The following is a 13,930-nucleotide window of genomic DNA, read 5'->3' as shown; positions in this document are numbered from 1 at the left end:
AAGCCGGGAGAAGACCAAACTTCCCCTTGTAGTTATAGGTCAATATCTCTATTGTCAAATTCAGGCAAACTATTTGAAATTTTCATTTTGGAAAGGATTAATTTACACATTGATGAAAATAATTTGCTTAAAGATTTCCAATTTGGATTTCGTAAGAGATTGTCAACTTCACATATATCTAGCGGTTTCAATAAGAGAAGTGCCACCATCGCAGTAAGCCTCGATTTTGAACAAGCTTTTGACACGGTGTGGCAAAAAGGCATTATAAGTAAAATAGAAGCTAATTATAATTTCCACAGGGCTTTAGTAAGGCTCACTAGTAATTATTTAAATGGCAGAACATTTGCTGTAAATGTAGAAAAATCCCACTCCTCCACATATAATATAAAAGCCGGCGTTCCCCAAGGATCGGTACTTGGTCCGGTTTTATATAATTTGTACCTGGCAGATTTACCCCAGCCTGAAAATGAATTGCTAGTTCTGTCCTTTGCAGACGATATTCTGATAGCGGCCACTCACCCAAGAGCGAAAATTGCACAGCAAAAACTTAATGATTATCTGGTAATATTAAACGATTATTTAAAAAAATGGAAATTAAGACTTAACATAAATAAGTGTAAGTCTATTATAATTAAAGGAAAGAAAACAAGGCCTAAAATAAAAATAGATAACAATATAATTGAAAACGTGTCCGTAATCAAATATCTGGGAGTGTTCTTTGAAGAAAACTACTCATTTAATAAGCACGTTGAGTACATACTTCAAAAAGTAAAGGTAGCTTTTCAAAAATTGCATTATGTTCTAAGTTCAAAAAGAGGGCTTAGCAGGGACATAAAAATGTGTATCTATAAACAGCTATTAAGACCAATCATAACTTATGCATTCCCAATTTGGTTCAGCATATCTTCTAGTCAGATGGAAAAGATTATGGTTTTTGAACGAAAAATGTTAGCATACTGCCTAAATATGAGGGCAGAAAGAACTGATGATGGAAGATTCCGATCACCATCATTAAATAATAAATATAATTAATAATAATTAATAAATAACACCAGCAAGCTAGATTGAATTGATAAATTCATGACCAAAATTGGGCTTAAATTCATAAATAGTTGCAATAATTGCAATAACTCAATCATTCTAAATGGAGTAATAAGTGAAGAATGTTCATAAGATATTTACAAAATGATGGCTATTTGTCACCTATGTGTCTAACCTACTTAGAAACACACAATTTATTATTTGATAACAATGAAAAAATAATTTTTTACAACAGAAGATATGGAACATACAATATTGAAAACCTTGTATGTAGAACTGAACAATATTATTATTAAATTATCAAAATTTTGTATATATTGTAAATAGTAGTTTTTAAGTTTTGTTTATTTATTTATTTTATTTTTATTTTTACTTTTTATGTTTAAGTTTTGCTTTATTTTATTTTTAGTTGTAAGTACTCATTATAAATGATTAACAAGTTTTCTTCCCTTTCTTGTTAATCGCAAATAATCCTATGACAAAGTCAATACTTAAAACACAAATGGGTTGACCTACCACAAATTAATACTTATATATAATATTCCTAGAAAAAGTTTAAATGCTGTTAGGAAAACCATTTATATAATTCTTAGAATTTTAAGTTCAATATTGTAACTAAATTATTTGGGAAAATAAATATGCAATATGCGATGGCAACGTTATTACAGTGTTTGTGTGCATATCTATAGTGAAGTGAAAAAATTCAAGTGAAAAATGGCTCGTACTAAGCAAACTGCCCGTAAATCGACCGGTGGAAAGGCTCCTCGTAAACAACTAGCTACCAAATTTGCCCGTAAGAGTGCCCCAGCCACCGGCGGTGTTAAGAAGCCTCATCGTTTCCGTCCTGGTACAGTTGCTTTGCGTGAAATCCGTCGTTATCAGAAGAGTACTGAATTGTTGATCCGCAAATTGCCCTTCCAACGTTTGGTTCGTGAAATCGCTCAAGATTTCAAAACTGACTTGCGTTTCCAGAGCTCTGCTGTTATGGCCTTGCAAAAAGCCAGTGAAGCCTACTTGGTTGGTCTTTTCGAAGATACTAACTTGTGCGCCATCCATGCTAAGCGTGTCACCATCATGCCTAAGGATATCCAATTGGCCAGACGTATTCGTGGAGAACGTGCTTAAATTCTTGACGTTTTAAAAGCAACAATTTTACAACAAAACAATCGGTCCTTTTCACAAATATTTTACAAAAAGAGATATTTTTTTAATCAATCTACAATTTTTAGTATTATTTTGAAATAAATAAAAATAATTTAGGGCTTTGATTAATTTTTAAACAATTATTAACATTTTTAAAATAAAGATATTTTTTTGATGTTTGTTTTTTTTTCATGATGATTTTTCCACTTTTTACTTTTTTATAATTTTTTGATTTCTTTGATTGATTTTAATTTTTTTCTTAATTTAATTTAAAAATTTTCAATTATCCATATTGGTATTTAATTTTAATTTGCAAAAGTAGCATCATCTTTGTACTCCCTCTTCGAAAAAAAAAATGCTATGACTCATAAAAATAACCACCAAAAAATATTTTTAAATGTTTTAAACTCATTTTAAGAGATTTGAATATGAATTTTCTCCGTATGGAATTACAAAATTATTTTTGCCCGATGCATTTAGAAAAACTGGTAGTAATTTATTATTTTCAAAAATCGAAGAAGAAAATAATTGATTTGTTCAGAATTTTGTGTAAAAATGTGTATCTATAAACAGCTATTAAGACCAATCATAACTTATGCATTCCCAATTTGGTTCAGCATATCTTCTAGTCAGATGGAAAAGATTATGGTTTTTGAACGAAAAATGTTAGCATACTGCCTAAATATGAGGGCAGAAAGAACTGATGATGGAAGATTCCGATCACCATCATTAAATAATAAATATAATTAATAATAATTAATAAATAACACCAGCAAGCTAGATTGAATTGATAAATTCATGACCAAAATTGGGCTTAAATTCATAAATAGTTGCAATAATTGCAATAACTCAATCATTCTAAATGGAGTAATAAGTGAAGAATGTTCATAAGATATTTACAAAATGATGGCTATTTGTCACCTATGTGTCTAACCTACTTAGAAACACACAATTTATTATTTGATAACAATGAAAAAATAATTTTTTACAACAGAAGATATGGAACATACAATATTGAAAACCTTGTATGTAGAACTGAACAATATTATTATTAAATTATCAAAATTTTGTATATATTGTAAATAGTAGTTTTTAAGTTTTGTTTATTTATTTATTTTATTTTTATTTTTACTTTTTATGTTTAAGTTTTGCTTTATTTTATTTTTAGTTGTAAGTACTCATTATAAATGATTAACAAGTTTTCTTCCCTTTCTTGTTAATCGCAAATAATCCTATGACAAAGTCAATACTTAAAACACAAATGGGTTGACCTACCACAAATTAATACTTATATATAATATTCCTAGAAAAAGTTTAAATGCTGTTAGGAAAACCATTTATATAATTCTTAGAATTTTAAGTTCAATATTGTAACTAAATTATTTGGGAAAATAAATATGCAATATGCGATGGCAACGTTATTACAGTGTTTGTGTGCATATCTATAGTGAAGTGAAAAAATTCAAGTGAAAAATGGCTCGTACTAAGCAAACTGCCCGTAAATCGACCGGTGGAAAGGCTCCTCGTAAACAACTAGCTACCAAAGCTGCCCGTAAGAGTGCCCCAGCCACCGGCGGTGTTAAGAAGCCTCATCGTTTCCGTCCTGGTACAGTTGCTTTGCGTGAAATCCGTCGTTATCAGAAGAGTACTGAATTGTTGATCCGCAAATTGCCCTTCCAACGTTTGGTTCGTGAAATCGCTCAAGATTTCAAAACTGACTTGCGTTTCCAGAGCTCTGCTGTTATGGCCTTGCAAAAAGCCAGTGAAGCCTACTTGGTTGGTCTTTTCGAAGATACTAACTTGTGCGCCATCCATGCTAAGCGTGTCACCATCATGCCTAAGGATATCCAATTGGCCAGACGTATTCGTGGAGAACGTGCTTAAATTCTTGACGTTTTAAAAGCAACAATTTTACAACAAAACAATCGGTCCTTTTCACAAATATTTTACAAAAAAGAGATATTTTTTTAATCAATCTACAATTTTTAGTATTATTTTGAAATAAATAAAAATAATTTAGGGCTTTGATTAATTTTTAAACAATTATTAACATTTTTAAAATAAAGATATTTTTTTGATGTTTGTTTTTTTTTCATGATGATTTTTCCACTCTTTACTTTTTTTATAATTTTTTGATTTCTTTGATTGATTTTAATTTTTTTCTTAATTTAATTTAAAAATTTTCAATTATCCATATTGGTATTTAATTTTAATTTGCAAAAGTAGCATCATCTTTGTACTCCCTCTTCGAAAAAAAAAAAATGCTATGACTCATAAAAATAACCACCAAAAAATATTTTTAAATTTTTTAAACTCATTTTAAGAGATTTGAATATGAATTTTCTCCGTATGGAATTACAAAATTATTTTTGCCCGATGCATTTAGAAAAACTGGTAGTAATTTATTATTTTCAAAAATCGAAGAAGAAAATAATTGATTTGTTCAGAATTTTGATGTAAAATATAATTTAAAGTATTATAAAAAGAAATGCCAATAATATCTGCCCTTAAAGTTCATCGAAAAACAATTTTGTAAAACGCAATTAATTTCATGACATTTCCAAGTGTTCTAGGTGATATATGCCTGTAAAGAGGAATTTCTTTTTGGGAATATTTTTTCATAAAATTAGACAAAATAACGTAGAAAATGCCTTCTAAGACTGCTTTTAAAAAAATTTCGAACAAATTATGTTAAATTTCATAAAAAATATTGCAAAATAAAAATACGTTTGTCACTGAATGCCTGTACATTGGCAGTATGAAGTATTCTGGGGATTTTGTAACTTTTCAACGTAAATTATGACTTTTTGTGATTAATGTTAAATTTTGATGTAAATATACAAATTCTGAAATGTTTTTTAAGAAATTTTTATAAAACTTATTAAGATTTGAGCTTTCAAATTTATTTCAAGAAAAACTTTTCTTCATTGAAATTATGCCAACAAGAGGATTTCTGCTGTCATAGACCACATAATAATTTCAATTTTTTTAAATAGTAAAATATAAAATTTCATCGATATTTTCCTTTCATCCTAAAGTAAACATATCAGGCTACATTTTCAAAAAGAATTTTCAATTAATTTTTCATAAAAAATTAGATTTTTTTAAATTTTAGTTGGAAATTTGTTTCAACATTTTTATAATCTGTCAAGTTAAACTTTTATAATTCACAAACGGCAAGTGATAATTACACCAAACTTTCTTTAAAACATAGCCTGAAATCTATACTTCTATCTATCTATAAAACATTTTTAGTGAAAATTATCAAAGCTTCTTCAGGAAAATTTAATTTCTCCGAAAATTTTGTAAAAAATTAAACACGCTTCCACACAATCTTTCGAAAAAATTACCAATTGACTACTATGCACATCTCATCTTTTCGATGTATAATAATAGTACACATAAATTTGTGAGTGTATTTGTGTTAACAGTGAAATATAAACCAAACAGTGAGTATAAACAACTGAAAGTGAAAACAAATTACTGAAGGCAAATATTACCTTCAGGGAGATAAAATTAGTTTTCAAACAAACTGTGCTACAAGCGGACGTTATTACATATGAACGTCTTACAGGCGGCAGATAAGTCTGCTGCCGATAAGCTGCTACTGGGCGAAAATAAATCATCCGCCACCGAGACTACAGCATTCATAAATGTTGACAACATGAATGCTGGCAACGCAGATACAACTAAACCGTTGCAGAGACAAACTACAGACGAGATTGGTGAATGGCAAGAGGTAAAATATGCCAGGCCGCAACTAAAACGGAAATGCGACTCGCCAACCAACTACTCTGAAATGAACGCAGTCATTAGACAACTGCAAGATAAGATTATCTCGCTGGAGAGTCAAAATAAAGTGCTGACAGCCGAGCTGACATTTCTAAAAATATGCAGGCTGAATCAGCTAGGCAACTTACTGCAGCTCACTCCAAAGAAATGAGCTGCAAACGAATTATCACTAACCTCGAAAAACAAATTGCTCCAGCTAATGAAAACAAGAGCAATAGAAATAAATGCAGTAATGATGCTACCATGGAGACGGACTATGCTGACACACTGCCAGTGCAGCCTGTGGATACACCGCCGGCACGAATAAACATACTGAGCGCATGCCGAGCCTCAGAAAAAAAGAAGGACGTGCCTAATGCGACAAAGGCAACTACACAACCAGATATACCAGCCATATCAACCGAAAGCAGGGAAGATATTAGCTCAATATTAGCTGATAAGGGCGCTTCATCGGAGTCACCTAACATCAAACGTAAGTCGATACCTCTTATAACGGCCTATAATGTCAATATAAAAGAGTTTAGAAGTTTAATTACGACCGAAAACGGACACGAAGACTTTTCAATTAAGGTTGTCAATAAAAATAAGGCAAACTTTCAAATGGCATCCATCGATGACCATTCGAAGATTAGAGCACTTTTTATTAGCAGGGGCATACATTTTTTTACGTACTCCTCTAAAGATCAGACTCCTCACTCCATCATTATGGAAAGATTATCCTCGACATATGATGCCGAGGATATTAAGGATGGCCTCTTAAACCTAGACATTAACCTAGAAGTTCTAAGAGTAATTTATTTAGATTTTGAGAAGTGGCTCATCCACTTCAGTAAAGGATCAGATATAGATCGCCTGTTCAAAGTCCACAAGTTCCTTACTGCGGCATTTTACTCAGTAGAGATACAAAAAAGGGTCTAACCCAATGCCACAATTGCCAACGGCCAACTCACTCCTCAGGGGGCTGTGGTATGCCATACAGGTGTTGTAAGTGTGGGGGAGCACATGGCCCTAAGAAGTGTCATATCCCTCCTGGTGTCCATAAACCCACCATGATTGAGGTTAAAGATCCCATAACGGGCCAAATCTCCAAAAAACCGGATTACATTTTTAAATGCGTAAACTGCAACAAGGAGGGACACGCTGCCAACTCACGCGAATGTCCAATTCGACAATCGCGACTTGCAAAAATTAAATCCGATGCGGTTCCAAAAAATAATAAAAAAGCAACACGTCAAAATAGATTTTCGGCCAATAGTGGCAAAGTTAAATTGGGTGTCTCTTTTGCTGAAAATACGAAACAGAACGATCTGTCACAAAACACACCTACACACAATTCAGTGGCCAATACAGGGGATAGGCCTATGACTGACATAATGACCTCATTCGAAAACTTTGATCAAATTTGCAAGAAGAATTTCGGCAACGATTTCTTCTCATGCCTTGCGAAAGTCCGCAAATACTCCAAGGACTTAAATAGTGTAAATCAAGATTGCCAAGCTAAGGCTATGATTGGCATCTTAACATCACTCTGCTCTGATGACTAGATCTATCAAGTGCATGTTCGCCAACGTCAACTCATTAGTATCGAGGCACAAGAAACACTTTTTAAATCTGTTTCTTAAAGACCATCGGCCTGATGTGATGATGTTGGCGGAGCATATGGTGCCTACCTATGCGAATCTGGTCATGGAGGGCTATAAAACCTTTTTGCAAAGAAGAATAGATAGAACTGGCCGCGGTACTGCTATCCTAGATAAGCAAAACATAAAATGCGAACAAGTAGTCCTAGATTCAGGTGGCATAGAAAATTGTTGTATTAAATTATTTAGGGTAGATGGGTCGACGCTACATGTAGTGAGCATGTACTGTAGACCTGGCGAAAGGTTTAACTCCTCTGATCTTGAATGCCTCAGACCTTTGGCGAGAGCCGGACACATCATCATTGGAGCCGATCTCAACGCCCGACATATCAGCTGGGGCGGTACCACCTCCTGCTCTAGAGGCAGATCCATAGCCGATTTCATTTTAGGGTGTCCGGACCTTACAGTAATTCCTACTGACGGCCCCACCCGAATAAGTAGAAGTTCTGAAACATACATCGACATATGCTTAGCCTCCCCTGGCATAGATATCGACGATAATGGAGGTAGAGGTATCAGCACCACTGATTGTAATTCCGATAACTTGGCAATTACTATCAATGTGCGTGGTAATCACCAGAAATGCAAAATTTTTTGATTACAAAAAAATTGATATACGGAGGTTTAATAGGATACTAGGGGAAGATTTGCCCAGCTGCCAACTCCCTATTAACCGAAATGTCACGGTTTCGGAAATAGATATAGGTATTGAGAAAATGGTGGATATTTTCCAAAGGGCTATGGATGAATCTATCCCAAAAGTTCAAAAAGGCAATAGAGGATTACGCCCTCTTCCCTCTAATATTCTGGACCTCATCCGGGAAAAGAAACGACTACGCTGTACACTCTACCGCTGTAGAGACCCATTTAGGTATGACGATATCAAGAATAATATTAATAACCTTGACAGAACTATTCAGGGGGCTATTCCACAACACGATAGTGAACACTGGATAAGCTTCCTGAAAGGTATCACTATGAACGAAAGAGCGTACGGCAAAGACAAGGCTGCCGCTGGCATTAGGCGCAGTACCATACCTGCTCTTTCTGATGATAATGGAACTGCTATATATATTGACGAGGATAAAGCCAATATCATCGCTGATTCTATTCAAGGCATGATTACTGCACCACGTCCCCAAGATGGTAGTATTAATATTATAGAACAAGAATTCAATATTAGGTCTCCCCTGGTAATTTTTTCTGAAAATTTACTAGCGGATGGCTTTGAACATATCCCAGAACTCAGTCTTGTATCCCCTGAGAATATAGGTGCTGCAGTCAAGAGGAGACCCAACAGTAAATCCAGTGGACCCGATGGAATTCCTGAGTTTGTACTTAGAAAGACTGATAAGTCAACATGGTCCACATGGTCCTTCTCCACGGACAGGAATATATACGCAGGCGTCCCACAAGGGTCCTTACTTGGACCTATATTGTTTAATATATTCCTAGCAGATATTCCTCAACCACCCGATTGGGATCTGCTATTAATATATGCAGACGATATATTTATCGCTGCATCTGGAGCCCATGCTCATAACACAAATAGACGCCTAAACCAATATCTGACCACCCTTTCCATATAATTTGAGAAATGGAAAATGAGCCTTAACATCAACAAATGTGAAGGCATCGTTTTTAAAGGTATAAAAAAATACCTCTTCCCCAGCTCCAGAGGCTTTGAAGCTACGCCATATATCGGGGGACAATTGATCCGCGTGTCTGACCAGCTCAAATATCTGGGCGTGGTTTTCCACTCCAATTTTGAGTTTGTCAGACATGTGGACTACACTCTCGGCAAGGCCAAAAAATTATTCTGGGCTTACCAGCGGGCTATTTGCAGATCAGGTGGACTAACACTGCCTGTCAAACTGTTAATTTATAAACAAATAATTCGACAAATCTTGGCATACGCCTTCCCCGTCTGGTACGGAATCTCCTCCCATCAAATGGAGAGAATTCGTATCTGGGAGAGGAGGGTGCTAAGATCGTGTCTTGAAATAAAACCCATACTAGACGACAATGGAATATGGCGACTCCCGCACAATTCCGCTGTATACGAGAACACACCTTTCGACAGAATCGATATGTTCCTGATCAAGGGTGCTCTAAAATTCTAAATTGAACGCCGCTAACAAAAATAATAGTACACATAAATTTGTGAGTGTATTTCTGTTAACAGTGAAATATAAACCAAACAGTGAATAACCATGTCTGACGCCGCCGTTGTTGAAGCCACCGCCTCCCCAGTTGCCGCTGGGCCAAAAATTGGCCCCCTTCATCAAGAAGTACTTGAAAGGTGCCGTTGCCAGTGGAAAATTGATCCAAACTAATGTTAGGGTGCTTCTGGTTCATTCAAATTGTCTGCTTCGGCCTCCAAGGAACTCAAAGCCAAGACTGCTGAAAAGAAGAAGAAGGCCCCAGCCGCTGGTGACAAAAAGAAGAAGGCTGCCGCCCCTAAAAAGGCCGCTGGTGAGAAGAAGGCAGCTGCCAAAAAACCCTCTGACAAGAAGACCGCTGAAAAGAAGAAGGCCGACAAAACAAAGGCAAAGGCTGCCAAGAAAACCGGTACAGTTAAAGCTAAACCAGCAAAGACCGCCGCCAAAGCATCTGCCACTAAACCAAAGGCACCCAAGGCAAAAACTGCAGCTGCTAAGCCCAAAAATGCCGCAGCAGCAAAGAAGCCAGCTGCTAGGAAAGCCGCCGCCAACAAGTAATTTTTCCCAGAAAGATTACTTTTTCCACAATATTTTCGATATTCGAAAACATACTATCTAACAGCCCTTTTCAGGGCTACAAATTAAATTAAAAAAGAGAAAAATATTTATTTTCAACAGCTATCGTATATTTTTGTTACCTAAAAAAAATTGTACACGTGTTCGAAAAAATTACTTTGGCTAATTACTGTTCTTATTAGGTAATTTTATTGAACCAATATAATCTTGGACGCCACTGGATTATTTTTTAACTCAGGTCATAAAAGATAATAAAATATTTAAAATTATTCCTAATTACCCACAGGTCATAATTCTCTAAAATCCCCATAATTTGGTAATTTTTTTAATTTCTACTTAATTTTAAAAATTTTGATATTTTCGTATTCTCTGTTAAATTTCACAAAATTCATCTAAAAATGACATTTTGGCAAAATATTTACATTTTCCATCAATACATTTTTTCCTTTGAAAATTTCTGCCTCAGCCTTATATTTCGTTGCTTTGCCGTTGTGCTGTATCAAAATGCTCACACATACATGATGCCCATTCGATGTTGATCAACGACGACAAGGCAAATCACCACTAACACACGCACACATATACGACGACGATGGCTGTTATAGCATATCGCACAAGCAAAGGCTAAACATAGGTACATATGCGAGTTAGCTAAATGCATGGAAAAATCATTGTATAGAGAAAAATATATTTCTTATGGAATTTTATTCGTTTATTACTAAATAATGATAAATTGTAGTTTCAACAAAAATATGACCTCTTTTGAAATGTTTTTTGTGGCCCTGAAAAGGGTCTTTTAAGGTAGTATTTCGACGCAAAATGAAAAATATCAAGACATTTACTTGGAGCTGGTGTATTTAGTAACAGCCTTGGTACCTTCACTGATGGCGTGCTTAGCCAATTCACCGGGCAACAATAGACGGACGGCGGTCTGGATTTCCCGACTGGTGATGGTCGAGCGCTTGTTGTAGTGGGCCAAACGAGAGGCTTCGGTGGTAATACGTTCGAAGATATCGTTGACGAATCTGTTCATGATGCTCATGGCCTTGGAGGAGATACCGGTGTCGGGATGGACTTGCTTCAACACTTTGTAAATGTAGATAGCGTAACTCTCCTTACGCTTGGTACGTCTCTTCGACTTATCGCCCTTGGTAATGATCTTTTGGGCTTTGCCGTCCTTCTTTGCTGCTTTACCACTGGTTTTAGGAGGCATTTTCACTTATTATTATTTTTTTTTTTGAATCACACAAACACTTTTAACACTGTTCACAAATGATGAACCAAAACGGCCAGCTATACAGAATTTGTAGATTGTAGTCGACAAGATTTTCAGGTAGTCACAGCTAGCAGGCACACACAATGCAAACCACCCCATTATTGAAGAAATGTGTGTGTGAGAAAAGTATAAATAGCACGTTTCGAGGCGAAAATTTTTTTATCAGAGTGTGTTTGACCTTCGTAGCGACAACACGTATTTTTAAGCGAGCGGACAAAACATTGAAAAAAAAAAAAAAAACAAAAGTGCAAAAAAAAAAAACAAATAATTGCTCGGAAACCCCGCAGCAGGTAAAAATCAAGCGGAGAGAGGAAAAAGAAAAAATATATATAAGAAGAATGTGCGATCAGGAGAGGAGTCTCAACAGCAGCACATTTTTAACGGATGATGGAGCGACCACGGATGGCTATCAAACGGTAGATAGCCGTAAACAAAAGAAGAGGAAGAAGCGCAGCTACTGTGACTGCGAGGACGTCAGCTACCTTAAGCTGAGATTCAACGCCACGCTTTCGGAGATGAAAGCGCAAATAGATAAAATGCAGGCCCAGCTGGACAAGGCCCTAAAAGAAAAGGCTGAACTGGAGGAGAAATTTAAAGATTTCGCATACAAGATGGAAACAGAGACAACGGCTGTAACACCAGCGGCACATAACATCGATTTCCCCCTTTGACCAACAACAAAGGGATGAGCAAAACATCGGCAGGTAAAAACTTACCTGCACTAAACCTACGTGAGACAAACAAGGTCATAAATGAAGTGACAAACAAGGTCATAAATGATGAAACAAACAAGGTCATAAAAGATGTGACAAACAAGGTCATAAATCCTATGACAAACAATGCCATAAACAATGACCGTGTAAACAACGTCATAAATCCGAGAAAAAGGATGTTCTCGGAAAACAACGCACGTGCAGAAGCAAACACCGCACGTGCACAACAATCAGCCAAGCAGGCAGGGAAAAACCAACCTGCAATCACGGTGTACGACGTCACAGTTGTCGAGATGACCAACATTCTCGACATCCACGTGGGAAGAAACCACTTTGTAATTAAAGTGGTGAGAAAAGGAGTCCTCTCAATCCGAATACAAGGACTGGAAAATTTCCTTAAGGCCAGGAGTCTACTCAAGGAGAGGAATTATAGATTCCACACCCACACACCAAAGCAACATCTGCCGTACTCCGTACTCGCGCACGGACTCTGCGCAGAGTACACCCCGGAGGATGTAAAAAGGTATTTGGAAGGACTAGACTTCCAAATAGAAGTAATAAGCGTCATTAACATAGGAGCTAAAAAGTGGATTATTCGGCTTACTCGGACCACGGAGGTCAATAAGCTGTATAAAATTAGGAAAGTGATAGCTTGTGATGTCACTTTCCGAAAAGCTAAAGGAAGAGAGTTCGTGCAGTGCTTCAACTGCCAAAAACCTGGACATGTTTCAGCAAACTGCAACATGATTAAAAAATGTGTTAAATGCGCTCAGGACCACGAGCATGGACAATGCCTGATACCTGGGAAAAATGACAAAGCGGAGGAGGATAACTTCGTCATAGGAGCCGCTAAACCACCGCTAAAATGTGCCAACTGCAACAAGGAGGGGCACACAGCCAGCTCGCCGGATTGCCCTAAAAAGAAAGCAATTCTGCAAAAATTACGAGAACGCAGAGAGGAAAAATTGGGCCAAACAAAAGCAAGGTCGCAACAGCTAACCACAACAAAAAACATATTAACCTATGCAGCAGCAGCAGGATCGCAAGCAAAGGTCAACGTGAGACCTATCCCGGCAATGAAGACAAAGGAAATAAACGGAACCGCAGACATAGCCAAGAAAATAGCACAGGAGTGCAAAACATCATTTGGCAAAGGCATAGGAGACCTTCTGAAAGATTTGGATTCATTCAAGGGCGAATTCCAAAGGATCAAAACGGCAGAAGGAGGGTCAACTGCATTGTTGTCCCTTCTTATGCATATTAAGGGATATTCATGTTAAAATGCATGTTCCTTAATATCAATTCTGCGTTTCAAGGGAAAAGCGACACTACCTTCAGCTATTTCTCAATGAACATCAACCAGATGTTCTATTAATAGCTGAACACAAACTAAACGAAAGGCATCGGATCACCTTCAAAGACTACAAATTTTTCAAACAGTGCAGACAAGGTCGCACTGGTGGAGGAACCGGAATTCTCATCAGAAATTCGCTAAAATCGGAGCAAATTTTCGTCAACACTGGACAAATAGAATCCTGTGGAGCAAGGATTTGGACAAGGAGCGGTACAAATATAATCTTTATTGCG

The 13,930-nt window shown here is 36.3% G+C and overlaps 4 protein-coding genes across 4 annotated transcripts; 3 read left to right on the top strand and 1 right to left on the bottom strand.

Moving 5' to 3' along the window:
- The first annotated feature begins 1,755 nt into the window (after nucleotides 1-1,755).
- LOC131805039 (histone H3-like) lies at nucleotides 1,756-2,224 on the top strand. Its single transcript, XM_059128268.1, has one exon. It carries the CDS (start codon nucleotides 1,756-1,758, stop codon nucleotides 2,164-2,166), a length of 411 nt encoding a protein of 136 aa, XP_058984251.1. The 3' UTR covers nucleotides 2,167-2,224.
- Nucleotides 2,225-3,645: 1,421 nt separating this feature from the next.
- Nucleotides 3,646-4,126, top strand: LOC131805034 (histone H3-like). Its single transcript, XM_059128264.1, has one exon. It carries the CDS (start codon nucleotides 3,658-3,660, stop codon nucleotides 4,066-4,068), a length of 411 nt encoding a protein of 136 aa, XP_058984247.1. The 5' UTR covers nucleotides 3,646-3,657; the 3' UTR covers nucleotides 4,069-4,126.
- A 1,617-nt stretch (nucleotides 4,127-5,743) lies between these two features.
- On the top strand, nucleotides 5,744-10,336 carry LOC131805102 (uncharacterized). Its single transcript, XM_059128350.1, has 5 exons — nucleotides 5,744-6,095; nucleotides 6,173-6,448; nucleotides 6,659-6,765; nucleotides 8,537-8,809; nucleotides 9,959-10,336. Exons 1-5 carry the CDS (start codon nucleotides 5,744-5,746, stop codon nucleotides 10,334-10,336), a joined length of 1,386 nt encoding a protein of 461 aa, XP_058984333.1.
- Nucleotides 10,337-10,912: 576 nt separating this feature from the next.
- On the bottom strand, nucleotides 10,913-11,641 carry LOC131804967 (histone H2B-like). The gene has a single exon (XM_059128200.1). It carries the CDS (start codon nucleotides 11,565-11,567, stop codon nucleotides 11,193-11,195), a length of 375 nt encoding a protein of 124 aa, XP_058984183.1. The 5' UTR covers nucleotides 11,568-11,641; the 3' UTR covers nucleotides 10,913-11,192.
- Between the last annotated feature and the right edge of the window lie 2,289 nt (nucleotides 11,642-13,930).

Source organism: Musca domestica, unplaced genomic scaffold, assembly GCF_030504385.1.
Source record: "Musca domestica strain aabys unplaced genomic scaffold, Musca_domestica.polishedcontigs.V.1.1 5, whole genome shotgun sequence".
In the NCBI taxonomy this organism is placed as follows: Eukaryota; Metazoa; Arthropoda; class Insecta; order Diptera; family Muscidae; genus Musca; species Musca domestica.
This window is presented reverse-complemented; position numbering and strand designations above follow the sequence as displayed.